We start from the raw sequence: 14,616 nt of genomic DNA, 5'->3' as shown, positions 1-14,616 counted from the left end.
TCTTTTCTACCTTACTAGCCCTGTTTTTTCCATTTTTAATTTTTTGTTTAATTTTTCTTATATTGCATTTATGTTTTACTTATTACTTTTACTTTATTCAATATTAATTTTTTATATTGGTTTATTAATCCTATAATATTCATACAAGATCTTAAATTTTTAGTATGTTTACCATTTATTTCATTATATTTTAGGCAAAAACCAACAAGATCATTATCAACTTGCGGTATATTAATCAGGCTCTCACTTGAACGGTAACGAAGAATATATTTTAATTGGAAACTGATTTTTAATTCTCAAATATCTAAGCTCATTTGGTAAATTAAAATTGGGCCAAAGTTAATGTATTTAGTTGCAGTTAATACTTTATTTGCTGCTTGTTAAGTCGTGAGAAATAGTAAAATAAACACCGAAACTTAAACCAGTTTATATAGAGAAAAAAGTAGAAACAACTATGTATCAACTTGCGTGTATGATAAAATGAAAATCTTTCCGATGTTTCGAAAGGAATGTTAATTAATTTCCTGTGATACAAATATTATTAACATGAATTTGATGGGAAATACTGTACCTCGCCTAGCAATTCTTATTTATAAAAAATTCAGCAATAATGTAATGTCACTGCAATCATTTACGTAATTTTTTTTTTAACAAATGTAGCTAAAGCTAAACCATAGCACTAAAAAGTAAAAAAAGAACCTAATTCATTTGCAAGTTAAGAGACCAAATTTCCATCAAGTAACAACAAACATAAACAGTGTTTTTAAAATCAAAAAATAATATTCCTAAATCTGTAGTGTATGAAACTGTATTGATTCAACTTTCAACTCTGAACCACGCCTAAATCTTTTGGTCTAGCTAACTTAAATTCTAGTTTCTTGGATATGTGAAGACTGAAGTAATCGTATTGAATAGAATCATTATCATCTAAATTATACTTCATCTTTGCTTATTAATATGAGCAAATATCTACATAAAAGTAAGAGATAATCCACATAATAATTTTGAAAATTTGCACCACTTCTATTTCTTATTCACAGATTTGTTCTTAGTTTATATAGTGGGTGTTCGGTTTACAAGATTATATCCGAAATTAAATTTGTAATGTGTTTAGTTCATGTGATTCAATTTCACAACTCAATCCTAGATAAATAGTCATGGAAAAATTAGTCATAGCTAACACATATGACTAAAATCTCTCAACTGAATTCTAAATTATATCTTGATATTATTTTATATGGAAAACCAAACCCCAGCTAAGGTATTAGATACATAAACTAACCAAATATGCCAAAATTCTAAAACGGGAATTCTTTACTCTCCCAAGGAAATCAAACATGCCCGGAAAATTAAATCAACAGAAGGAAAATACAGGAAATTAAACTTTTCTCGAGACATTGCTGTTTGAAGAAATAATATGACACCACACAATTTAAACTATCGAGAAATTGAAACTCTCCTGTGTAAGAAAGCTTTTTCTTTTTTCTAGACTACTTGAATTGCCAAATATTACTCTACACTAGCACTCTCTATATTAAATACTCCTAATCCATGGAAATAGGGCTCGTTTGATGCTAGTTTGTAGGACTAAAAAATTTAATCCAATTTTAAGTAAACTATGTAGAAAATCATGCAAGGCTAAATGATTTTTCGAAATTTCTTGATTTGTCATGTATCATTATCTGTTTTCTTGCAATTTAAAATATGACGATACAAAATCTATAGGTGCAACATAAGACACTAAAACATAAAAATTCCCAACATTAAACAAATGAACTTGTTAGATTTTTATGTTTATAATTTGGCTGCTGTAAATCATAGTAAAAGAGACAAAATCTAGAGGTGCAACATAAGACACTAAAACATAAAAAATTCCCAACATTAAACAAATGAAGAAAATTCATGTGACAAGAGACTCATACTTGAATGTAAACGATCACAAAATCTATAGGTAACTAGTGTAGTTTGGCAAATTTCCCCAAAACATTAGGTTATGCCCTTTGTTAGATAATTCCAATATCCTTTTCTCAATACACAACCAAATTAAGAAAGATGCATCCCCTCCATCAACACATCACACTCTCTCTATATATTATCGAAATTTCGACCCAGTATGGCCCGGTTACATAAGAGGGCTATTTAGAAGCCCGTGCCAACTAGACGAGACAATCCCATTCCAGCTTCCAATCCTAGTGGACTCAAGGTCACTCAAGCTTCCTTCACCACCACTACCGTTTTGCCACGTGTTCAATCCCCACCTCTCTCCCCCAGACCCACTGGAGCAGACACCTGCTCCAGCGGCCCCCCCACCACTACAAAATTCCTCAAACCCCATCAATCCCATCTCTTGATCAAGTGCCCCAATTCCTACCTCCATTCCATTCCCTAGACCTATCCCGAACCCGGCTCCACATTCCATTCCGAAACTACCCCCCTCGCCACCGGAGAGGTTGTGAAGCCCGTCCCTCAGGGCATCCATGAGACCGGGGTCGTCCAGCCCGAGGCGGCCGCCAGGTGTCGGCTTCCGGAACACGGGCATTGGATCGTAGGGCGAAGGGTGGTCGTGGTTGCGGCGGCCGGAAGTTGAAGAGCGCTTGTTCTTACGGCAGCCGCCGCCGACGGGGACGTTGCGGAGCGTGCCGCCTTTGGTCCAGTACCTTCTGCAGGATTTGCAGAAGTACCTGGGCTGGGAGAGGCTGTAGTTGTTGTAGTAGCAGAATTTGGTGTTGCTAGAGTCGCACCGAGGGCATTTTAGGGATTGCTCCGCCGGCCGTGGCTTCTTTGCAGGCTGCGCCGCCTTTGTGCTTGCCAACATGCTTTCTAGTGTTTGTGATCCCATTTCCTGAATAATTTAATCACAATAAATTAGTTAAAATTAATTTTGATGATAATTCATGGAATGATTTATTGCACTATATATAATGGATCTTGAGTGGCAATAACACAAAAAAGTAAATTTATATCATGGGATTATCAAAGACATTAACTATATCATTAAATTTGTTCAAGAAATGGATTTGTTTTTTACAACTCTTCGTACTTGATCAATTTTTAACTAGTAAAATAGTACTAATTCACTACAAATTACTAACTTCGTCAATCAATATTTTGTTTCTACTATTTTGAAACATAAACAAACAAAGGAAGCTATCTCAATTGAGAGTAAAACATAACAACATTCAATCAAATTTCCGCAAAAAAAAAAAGAAAAAAAAGAAAAAAAGCATGATAAAGTATAATTAATATCCCAACCTGGTGATGATGAGCTTGTGCAGTAGCAGAATCCATAGGCATGCAACAGATCGATCTCTTCAGATATACAAACTCACCTTCAAATTTTAGTTTTTTAATTTCTTGAGAAATGAGGTAAGTATGTAAGGGGCTGATGCAAAGGTTTGTTGTGTGTGAAGGTGATGAGCAGCTCAATATATATAGACGCAGAGGGGATGGAGACGAGGTGGGGTTTGTCGATATGTAAGAGAGAGGAGAGAGAGAAAGTAATGATTACAAGAATGTCTAATTAATCTAATGGGGATGCGTGTCCCTGTCAATTGTGATCTATGCAAGAAATTGGCATGCCACAGGCCCACACCTAAAGCAATCTCAGTCAGCAAGCTCTTGTAATTTCAAGAGAGAGATTGAAGAGACACACACACAACAATAGAATGGACAAGAATTTTGTGTTCAGATTTCCATTGGGTCTTTTTCTTGGGTGTCCACAAAATTCTTTTTATTGTAATTAGTAATCCTAGGAGTTTAAATGTAGTTTGATCATAATTAATGCGGTCAAAGACTCACATAATATGTTTTTGTTTGTGATTTACTCTAAATGGGTTAAATGGTAAACATTTCAAAATATCAATACAAGACGTTTTAAAATTTTTTTGTTTTAGGTGGGTGTTAAGCTATCAACCAACGGTATAGCAATATAGCATGATATCACAAATGAAATGAGAATGCAACTGAAATTAGGTGCATGTACCAAATATTGTCAGTTAGTATTTGATAACTTATTAACACAGGGTATTTCTGAAATATTCAGTGATTTGCTAGTTACTCCCTCCTTTCATTATTAGGGAACTTTGTTTGTCGTGGGGTTAAACAAATATGAATTAAAAAATTTAGTGAAATGCAGATCTTTGATAACTTATTAACACAGGGTATTTCTGAAATATTCAGTGATTTGCTAGTTACTCCCTCCTTTCATTATTAGGGAACTTTGTTTGTCGTGGGGTTAAACAAATATGAATTAAAAAATTTAGTGAAATGCAGATCTTATTTCTATATGAGCTGGATAAGTTTATTGTAATACACAAGTTAAATGAATGATAAAATGGAACTCCTATTATTACACGGAGAGAGTATAAGTTTAAGGAAAAATCTTTCCTATACATGTTTTAGGCTAGATGCAGCCTAATATTTATTTGAGATCAGCATAACTATTTTTTTTTTATTGCCTATTTCGACATTAATGCGGAAATCTTTGCACTTCGAGCAATGACTCAGTTTGTAGGTTCTAACCGAGACACGTCTATTGCTGGTTGAAAACTATTTCCAAAGACGGAAATCTTAATACGTTTAATTTAGTTTTTTTTTTGGCTATAATAAATGTTGTTACTAATAACCAAAAGAGTATAAATTTTACTCTAAAAATTACATTTAATAATTTTATTTTTTTATATGAGTATAATAGAAAAACATTCAATTATCGAAGGTAATGAATAAGGATTCAAGATAGCCAAAAAAATAAACCACACCTAAAAGAAAGGTAAACAGAATTATCTAATTAGTAAAAGAAGAGAAAAAACATAAAAGAATCTTAACGAAATGATTAGATCAATTTCCTTATCCACTAAGGTATGAACTCTACGACACATGCAATCCACGATCCACCAACATATGATTATCATAATATAAACGTTTATTTGGGATGAAAAGATTTGTGATTAGTCAAAGATCCCCCTATATGAACATATATCATAATTTATTCATCAATTATTTTACATTGTTGTGTACTTGTGTTTATTAATTACTCATAAACATAGGATGCTACGTACCCAAAATAACAAACATAAATATCTCTGGTGCATTAATTCCAATTCAGAAAAATATCAATCAAAAGTCAAATTTCATCGCATTGGTCTTTATCAAATAAAATGTTCAGAGTCATATAGTTAGTCTCGGTAAGTTGTGGAGTAATATAAATTGATTTCCTAATTAATTTAATATGCCATCTCCATGCAAATTAAATGATTATTACACGCAGGCCGGAATACTTGGCATGCCTATTTGGAAGTATCTCGACTTATTAGGCGTTAACAAATAACAACAATATACCATTAAAATCACAACACCTCATAAATTGACATTATGACATCACACATCTAAGCAATATTATAAACGCTATACAACAATAGTATAAACAATACACAATAATCTATAGATTGTTGTCTAGTGTATTAGATATTGCTGGCCGAGAAAAAACTACTGTAATTGCTATCTACTGTAATGGATATTGCTATCTAGTGTATTGGATATTGGTGACCGAGAAAATTTACCCTTGAGCATTTTTTATGATTGCCACATGACAGCTGATTATTTATCCACGTGTATAAATGATTGGCTAGAAATGGTGGTATGATATTATTTTAAGAGGTGTTGTCATTTTAACGCATCCCATATATGTATTGTTATATATACTGAGAGTGTTATGATGGATATTTTATATGAACGTCGTTTCTGATAAAATAAATTAGTTTATGTTAAAATTATATTTTTTAATTTATGTTGTTATTAGTTTTATAAATTATATAAAATTCAAGTTATTTGTCTTTTATATGAATCAGTTTTTTATTTCATCTCACCCAATGTATTAATTATATAGTTATAAGTTTATCATTATTAAATAAAGTATGGTAACAAAAATTTCAATGAATAGCCAACATGAAAACCCCACACAGCCACAATTACTTTTGGTACCAATATATTTCTTCTTTTCTCATTCCCAAGCCTCACCACTAAAGGGACGAAGAGTCATGAGAAGGTGTGAAAATCAATGTGACCACACCAAATATAAAAGCATGTCATAATCTATCAAAGATTGATACATATCACAAACGGACAATCATTGATTCCACTCATCCCTTCATTACCCTATTACTAGTCCCTAGCTTTAATTTGCCCCACTTCCAATCACTATACTATATAGTATTTCAAAATTACAAAACAAGGGTTAAGTACTTGATTTGTTGGCTCACTTTTAGCTATTCTTCGACTGATAGGGTACACTTTGAATTTTAAATCTTTGTATTCCAACTTAATCATTATCATTAATAATCCAAATAAAAATGAATATTTTAGTTCGACTTTTGGTTGATCTCGTAAGTATTTTTTAAATTCGATTTGTTCGGTACATGATACATTTGGAAGATATTTTTGTTGTTGTTTTAATTAGAAATGAGCAGATTGCGATTCATACTCCGATGAAAAATATCATTGAATTACATTGCTAAGATAGCACGTAGGATACATTTACAATTATTTAATGTATCAAGAACAAAAATAGTTGAGTAATTGAAATTATCTACTTTAATTTCAATAGTAACGTGCTAATAACAATGCGGGCCCATATGTTGGAAAATGTTGGACCATGGTCGTATTGGGCTATCAGCGTCAATCGAAATTGGTTGACTGGTCAAAATAAATAAATCATCGAGGGGCAAAGTGAAAACGAAATGTTGGAATTGAAAAATGTGATGATAATAATAATAATAATAATAATAATAATAATAATAATAATAATAATAATAATAATAATAACAACTTGTTGACCATAAATTATATAGTTACTTTATAGCAATTTTTGGAAATAACTAAATATATATGGTGCGACTTGTATTTTGTTATTACTATTAGTAGTTATTGCCCGTTGGCACATTGTTAATGACTTAATGTAATTAGAAAAAATAGTAAAAAAGAAAGAAAAATACCAAATTATAATAAAATTTTCAAAACACTTTCTTCAATACATTATTAATTAAAAAATGCAGTGGATATCATAAATGCATTATCAATACATATTAAACATTTAAATTTGGAGTAAATTAACATCGTTGAAGCTCGAATGACATTGATGATGCAGTATTTGGTAGTCTATATTAAGCGGCGAAGACTAATTTAGTCTTAGTGCACCAACATAATAAGTGTGTTTGATGGAAACATCTTTCAAGCCATGTATCAACACATTATGTTCCATGTTCCATATTTTATGATTAATTTTTTTTCCTTCTGAACACGAAAACATAGTCAATTACACGAGTTAGGAGAATGAAGTATTTTATGAGATATAGCAGCGAAAAGATGCAAATATAATTAAGATACCATTTGATTTGATTGCTAAATAGGGTGAAGCAATAGATCTCTTTATAGTTTATATTGTTATCTCTTTCATGGATTATAAATGTAACACATGTATTTAAGAAATTGTTCCACAAACTCAATAATGTACTTATGTACCAATTTATTGGAATATTACTTTATCATTGGACATCGCGAGAAGGGTATGTGGGGACATTCATTGACTGACTTTTCTAGTTTCTACTATTGAGTATATTTATTTTGCATTTTTAATGAATACTACCCTCTCTCCGTCAGCCATTAGAAGTCTAGTTCTTTAACGATACGAATTTTAAGAAATATTAAGAAAAGTGGATGTATAAAAGTTAGTGAAATATATGTCTCACTTGTAGCATTATTAGTTTTAAATGAAATGTGAGTAGAATAAGTTAGTAGGATGTGAGACACTATTACCATTTATGATAAAAGTGAACCGAGACTTCTATTCGCGGACGGACTAAAATGGTAAAATGTGGCTTCTGTTCGCAGAAGGACGGGTATTTCTTATTAGTATACTAAACTTTAAATATTTGTCTATTTGCAATATTGCTTTTTTTTTCAGGATTGTTTAGTAAGCGTGAGACACATGGAGAGTGAATTCATTGACAATACATTCTAAATTTAACAGAGCAACCAAGTTTATTAGAAAATGAGTAGAAATTTCCCTTATATATTCTGTGTTATACCACAAAAATAGTCATTTTATGTTTTTTCATTTTTAAATGACAAAAATGTATGGATTCGCCGAGCATATTAAGATAAAAAAAAAGAAGAAGTTAGAGTACTATTTTAATGAGAATGAACATAAACTCTATTCAAAATATAGAAATGAGTAAATTTTAAATTAAATAAATTAAAAATAAAATATGTATACATTCGGTTAATGCGAGTGGCGAGAGCCTGGGCCCACAAGATGATGCCAGCAGACATGGAATCCGAAGCAGACGAATATTTGAGCGTTACGAGGAAACTACGCTGTCCATATCAATCCCGTAGTGGGTGGGCCCCTCTTCTATTCAAATCGGCTATATTGTAATTACTCCTAATTAAATTGGTAGTATTTGGCTTCTAGTTTGATGTCCATATTATATACTTTATCTGCTTCCACATTAGCGAAATTTCAATTGATACTCCACTTCACCACTTGTAAGTAAATACTTAATTCACACTAACAAACATTTTGAGTTTACTAAAGTAAAATTGGGTTGTCCAATATTAAGATTGGATTGAACTAGAAAAATAGAGGTTGGAAAAAAAAATTCAAGTTGAAAAAATTCCCCAGATAATTGTTCGAATTTGAGGCCTGATAAGTCTGATAGATTTGTGTGATATTTTGGATATAATTAATTGTAATATATTAAAATTATTTATTACTATATTATAGAGATTATGTTTTCCGTCTAGATTAAAGGTCTTGAACTTGAAACTCTTGAATATAATTTCTAATCTTTTTTTTCTTAAAATCAAATATATACAACTATATTAAATAAGTAGAAATGGGTTCGACTAACCTGATCCGTTTCGAGCTGGGTGAGTTTTTTTTTTTGCCCCAGCTCGACCGAACTATATTTAACCTCTAGCCCGGTGAGCTCGGAGGCAAGCCAACCCCTTGCATTATGTAGAAGATTCACTTCAACGAAGAAAAAGTAATTTAATAGTAGTATCATCAGTACTATAAAAATGAAAGTAAAATTCTTTCTTACTAGAAAAATAAATTAATTCAATTAGGTAAATTTAAGAATTTGGAATTTGTCTCATGCCTTGTATCAAATGTGAATGCAACCAACAATCAACATCACACTAACAAAATATACTGCATTCCGGAGATTGTGCCGCGTGAATGATGTTAAAATGAATAGAACAAGATCAAACAGTTGGTGTCATAGACTCGTAGTAATGAATTTCATATTTTAATTTTACAAATTTTAACAGACACAATGAAAACATGTTACTCCATATGTATGGATATGGATAGAATGGAATTGTGGGCGGAGTCGAGTAGTGCACACGTCATCGAAGAGCATGCGGCCCATTTGCAGACGTCACACTAAACGGCCCTACTTGGCTGTGTTGATTTACTCCGGGAGTAAAAATTCCATAGTTCTTCCACACCATGATGGCATGGTGATTTGGTGTGCCTCACCATTCACCAATAACTTTTTGACAATTGGAAATGAAAAAGGTCTACATGCCACATCACTTAGACATAAATTTGGCAATCTTATATCTAAATTGGATGTATCCATTTAATCATTTTATGAAGAGTGTAATAAATTAAATATAGAAATTATATCATATAAACTATTAATTGACATTAATATAATAGTACAATTTATATATGCATATTGTATCATAATATAATAATAATATACACATAAAAGTAATTGTTTTAGTATTTATATACATAAGAAAAAAAATCATATTATTATGGATAAGATCTTTTTTAATTGTTTTTGTATTTATATATATAAGAAAATATTCACATAAATAAAAATTATGAATGCAAGTTATATTTTGTAAGTTATATATTATAATTTTCGTTATATTTATTAGCATGTAAAAATGAAGAATTTTTAACAAAATAAAAATAAAAATGAAATATAAATATAATTTTAAAAATATTATTATTTTATAAAAGAGATGTCTTGTAGTATATTAGTACTATTATAATTTTCATTAGATTTATTAGCATGTTAAAAAATCAATAATTTTTAACACAAGAAAATAAAAATTAAAAAATGAAATATTAATATAATCTAAAATATTATTATTTTATAAAAGAAATGTCTTTTATATTAGTACTATTATATATGAGATGAATATACATATATAAATTGTACTAGTATATTAACGTCAACTCATTTTTCATATAAGTGTAATTTCTATATTAAATATTATTAAACTTTCCATAAAATGATTAAATGGATGTATCGAAATTTACCTTAAGTTCCTAATTTATGTTGAAGTGATAGTGGCATATGGACCCTTTTTATTCCAATTGTAAAAGAGTTATTGGTGAGACACGCCAAATTATTATGCCACCATGGTGTGGAAAGACCATGGAATTTTTACTCTTAATTGGGAGGCGTTCGGTTTGCAAGATTGTATCTGTGATTAAATTTGTAGTGTGTTTGGTTCAAAATATCCAATCCCACAACTGAATCCTAGATGGATAATCATGGGATAATTAGTCATAGCTAACTCCATATGAGTAAAATAATCTCACAACTCAATCCTAGATTATATCTTGATACTATTTTATCTTGGAAACCGAACACCCACAATAAACCATATTCCATTAATTCCTGAAAAATAGTCCACTTAATACTCCTCCATTGTTATTTAAAGTGGAGAGAGAGTAAAGTAACATAATAATTAATGAATAATATAGAGAATAGTTTTCACTACTGTGTTGTTCTTTCTTCTATTTTGCTCTCTCTCATTTTTAACAATTTATTAGTATCATTTTTTCAAAATAGATGCAACAAATAAATGCGTCAACACTAATAAAACAAGGGGAGTATCATTTTCATATTTTTCTTGAAATTAGTCTACTTAAATTTTTGATAATTTTTCACTTGTTATAAGATGTGAAACATTACTAGCTAACAATAACTTTTTCTTTATTTGTTTTCATATTTTACCAATTTTGCATTACAATTAATATAATTTTCAAATTCTATATTTTAAAAGAAAGTAACGAGTTCTATTTTAAAAAGGCCGTAACAAGTGCATGCTAGGGGCGTCCATAAATTTGATATGCATAAAATTCGTCGGATAAATATATAAACCCAAAATTTGAAATTTGGTTATCTACGGAATTCAAATCCATGATCATGCATTTATGCAACAACATGATGAGTCCATACTGTAAATCTTCATAATTTAAAGGGTGAATGATTTGTAGTTTACGACATAAAAACTAAGTGTTGCATAACACTAGCATCCATTCCCAGCACAGCTTTCATCACTTAGCCATAAGGCTCCGCACAAGATCAAGGATTTCACGTCGCATGTTAGACACAAGCAACGGAGTCACTTGCTCTTTGATTGTCGAAAACCACAAGTCCTGCATATCCTTTGGTGCCTCGCTGACGTACCAGGCACAGATTGATCTTGAAATGGCTGTGACATACAGGCCACAATCATATCCATTCACTTGCTTTGGGGAACTCGGGCAGTCCACATAAGTGGCTCCAGATGCTGTATACGAAACTACAGCTTTGTACACCCTCTTAGCGTCTGCATTATTGAAACCTACTTGGCTGCTGTCATGATGCACAAAGGCATTAGTTTGTCTCTCAAATGCGAGTAGGCTCCAATGACTCCCGCCTTCTGCCCTAGTCACATCTTCGTTGTCGTTGATTGGGAATATTATCAACTTTCTTATAGACAGATGAAGGGGCTCTACGAAATCTTTGAGGCTTGCACTGTCCGGGCACTCTTTTATCCAGAAAGCAATTGAAGGTGGCACCAGGAGGATGTCCTCGGACGTATAGCAGGATGTGAGGTAGCTAAAGTAGAATTCGATTATGCGATCATTGAGAAAATAGGGGCCACTCAGAATATCAAGATCTGACCGCCTCAGAACAACATCATTGTAGCTGAGTATTTTGTCGTTGGCCTTTCCTTTCTCCATGTCCAGGAGATTGTTTAACACCTGAAAGTAAAATACTAAGTTTTACATACAAGAATAACAACACCTGAAAAGAATTTTGCAAAGACAAAAGAGACCAATTACTGTTCTTCAAACCGTGGCATTACAGAAAATGGGCAGACTGTCAGTATATCAATTTTGACTTTTATACAAGTTGCCAATTTGCATTTTGTTTCAATTTATGGACATGAATAAGTACTTCAACTACAAGGTGCTTAGCAGCAGACATCAGTATCATTTCAATTAAATTTCATAATCTCCTCATGAACCATAAGCTTACTGGACAATATGTATGTTCTGACAAGCAAGAAAATAGACTAAAACCTGACCATATTAATTCTCTTAGAGCAACAAATATATAAAGTCTCATCATCATTCTACTGTTGTTCTAATGTTAATTCTGACTGTCAGGTCTATCCACCCGATTACTAATGGAGTACAGCATAGCATGCATTAACATAAAGACCTATAAAGTTATTACTTTATGATACCACTGAAACCCACACTATCACCACAGTCAACTAGGCAAAATACAACACAGGGTGGATTCTCTTTGGTTGTAAATTTATCACGGTTAAGGAAGGAGAAGAAAATTCACACCCTTTAATTCCTCCTTTCTTTTCCCCCCTTATTGATAAACAAAATCCACCCTTTCTTGTTCCCTTTTTTCATTCCAATGAGGGAAAGTATTATCACATCGATAACTTCAGCATTTTTTTCATTATTGAAGTGAAAAGCATGAATAAGAAAGGTATACTTTTCTATATAGATAAGGAGGGAAAATAGATGAGGAATTTTACAGGGTGAGGATTTTCTTTTCCCTCCTTTTCCCATTATAAATTTACAACCAGCAAAAATTTACCATAAAAGTTTTTACAACATTATGAGTACATGAAAAAATATGTTTTAAAAAGAACTGGAAAGATCAATGCAATAACTGAGTAGCTTTGCTCAGGTTTGTGTTAACTCTGATGCCCAGCCCCTTGAATTCTTATTACTATAATTTATAATGTGTATGCCCATGTAAATATTACTCCATATTACTACGAAAATACTGCACAGATTATGATCCTAGATGATTTTTGTAGCATTTATTTGATCAAAATACTGCTACTGCCAGACTAAAGCCAAAGTTGACTACAATAATAATACTATCTTAGTTAAGCTGCAGGATTATATCAATAGTCAACTGCAATAGCTCTCAGCAACAGTGAAATGAACACTAACCAACCATCCATTAATACAGAATAAGTCAATAGCAAACAAATACGTGAGCACAACTGTGAACTGTATAAGCAAGGAGTAGCATAAGATACTTATGATGCTTAGTAAAGTTCACCAGATTGATGGAATTCCTCAAATCAGCTTATCAAATGAATGAATGATTACTGTAAATTCCACTAAATACAACATTAGTTTCACATTCCAGTTCATGATAGTCAGTATCATACTAGCAATTGTAATTAACAGGACCACACACAGACACAGTTATACTGACATTTCCTTGAGACATTTTCCCAAACATGTTGCAGTCAAAATAGAATGAGCACATAAATATTACTCCATAACGAACCAACAACAGATCTCACCTCAGCAAATTATGTAGGGTAAAGATGACTGGACTTCGGTAAGGAGGTACAACTGTTAGGGCCGCCGATTGAGCGGAGAACGATAGTGCGTTTGAGCTAGGAGAAGAGAGGAGACAATAATGAGTAGCTAGTGATAGCTTAAAAAACGTTGACACGATTTTCAGCTCCCTTCTTTACACGTACTCGAGCTTCCAACCAATCCAGCTGTATTGCAATTTGCAATTGCAACCGCTTCTCTCTCTCCGGTTCTGCCTTTTGCTCCACGAACCAGACTATCACCTGCTTCCAAAATGAGCAGAAGAAAGGAAAGGAAACGGCGAGTGAAAGAGGTAACTCACCTAAGTATGTATCTACTGCAGTCTTCACCATTATTGTATTTTCCCTTTGACTTTTTCGTTTTTTATTAAATTTATCCACTTTTAAAATATTTTTGATGCGGTTTAAACGATTTCTTTTGCAATTATTAAAATTTTATTAGTATTAAATATATTTCCTTATAATATTATTTTTGCAATCATGTTTATTATAGAGAAAACTGCAAAATAAATAGTTTGCATATATGCGTTTATCTTATGAAAATAAATATCATCAAGTGTCTTTAGAGTTTAGACAGATTTTATTTCATTTGAGTATTTTTTTCACTTGACACTAGCTTTTCTCCATTTTGCAGTATTTTGACATTATTATTATGCTATTAATTAATACTCTGTACTTACTAATTTATTGAGATAATTTAAATGTAACTATTATATCATAAATATATAAAAAAAATATTTGTTACTATTATTTTATAAATTTATGACTAATTAAGAAATTTTAATACTACTATAATTTATGCATACAGTTAAATATAATATAATAAATTACTATAATTGCGATCATATTTATTATTGCTAATTACTAGTATGTTATCGATTAATACTAATTTAATAAGAAAATTGTAATATAATTACTGAAAATAAGAATTGGTAAAAA

At 31.5% G+C, this 14,616-nt stretch overlaps 2 protein-coding genes and 1 pseudogene across 2 annotated transcripts; 1 reads left to right on the top strand and 2 right to left on the bottom strand.

Annotated features, from left to right (window-relative positions):
- Positions 1-1,837: 1,837 nt before the first annotated feature.
- Positions 1,838-3,420, bottom strand: LOC125212023 (dof zinc finger protein DOF3.1). The gene is made up of 2 exons (XM_048112026.1): positions 3,253-3,420; positions 1,838-2,842 (listed from the first exon to the last, which is right to left on the bottom strand). Exons 1-2 carry the CDS (start codon positions 3,292-3,294, stop codon positions 2,123-2,125), a joined length of 762 nt encoding a protein of 253 aa, XP_047967983.1. The 5' UTR covers positions 3,295-3,420; the 3' UTR covers positions 1,838-2,122.
- Positions 3,421-4,479: 1,059 nt separating this feature from the next.
- LOC125217289 lies at positions 4,480-4,614 on the top strand (annotated as a pseudogene).
- Positions 4,615-11,140: 6,526 nt separating this feature from the next.
- On the bottom strand, positions 11,141-13,965 carry LOC125211186 (NEDD8-specific protease 1). Its single transcript, XM_048110892.1, has 3 exons — positions 13,825-13,965; positions 13,642-13,737; positions 11,141-12,055 (listed from the first exon to the last, which is right to left on the bottom strand). Exon 3 carries the CDS (start codon positions 12,032-12,034, stop codon positions 11,363-11,365), a length of 672 nt encoding a protein of 223 aa, XP_047966849.1. The 5' UTR covers positions 12,035-12,055; positions 13,642-13,737; positions 13,825-13,965; the 3' UTR covers positions 11,141-11,362.
- Between the last annotated feature and the right edge of the window lie 651 nt (positions 13,966-14,616).

The sequence above is a fragment of the Salvia hispanica genome, chromosome 3 (assembly GCF_023119035.1).
Source record: "Salvia hispanica cultivar TCC Black 2014 chromosome 3, UniMelb_Shisp_WGS_1.0, whole genome shotgun sequence".
NCBI lineage: Eukaryota > Viridiplantae > Streptophyta > Magnoliopsida > Lamiales > Lamiaceae > Salvia > Salvia hispanica.
Note: the sequence above shows the minus strand (reverse complement) of the source record. Positions and strands in the feature narration are given on the sequence as shown.

Coding starts and splice junctions, on each gene's coding strand:
- LOC125211186 (XM_048110892.1), bottom strand. CDS start 12,034: ATGGAGAAAGGAAAGGCCAACGACAAAATACTCAGCTACAATGATGTT.
- LOC125212023 (XM_048112026.1), bottom strand. CDS start 3,294: ATGCCTATGGATTCTGCTACTGCACAAGCTCATCATCACCAG. Junction 2,843..3,252: donor CACAAGCTCATCATCACCAG/GTTGGGATATTA, acceptor TAAATTATTCAG/GAAATGGGATCACAAACACT.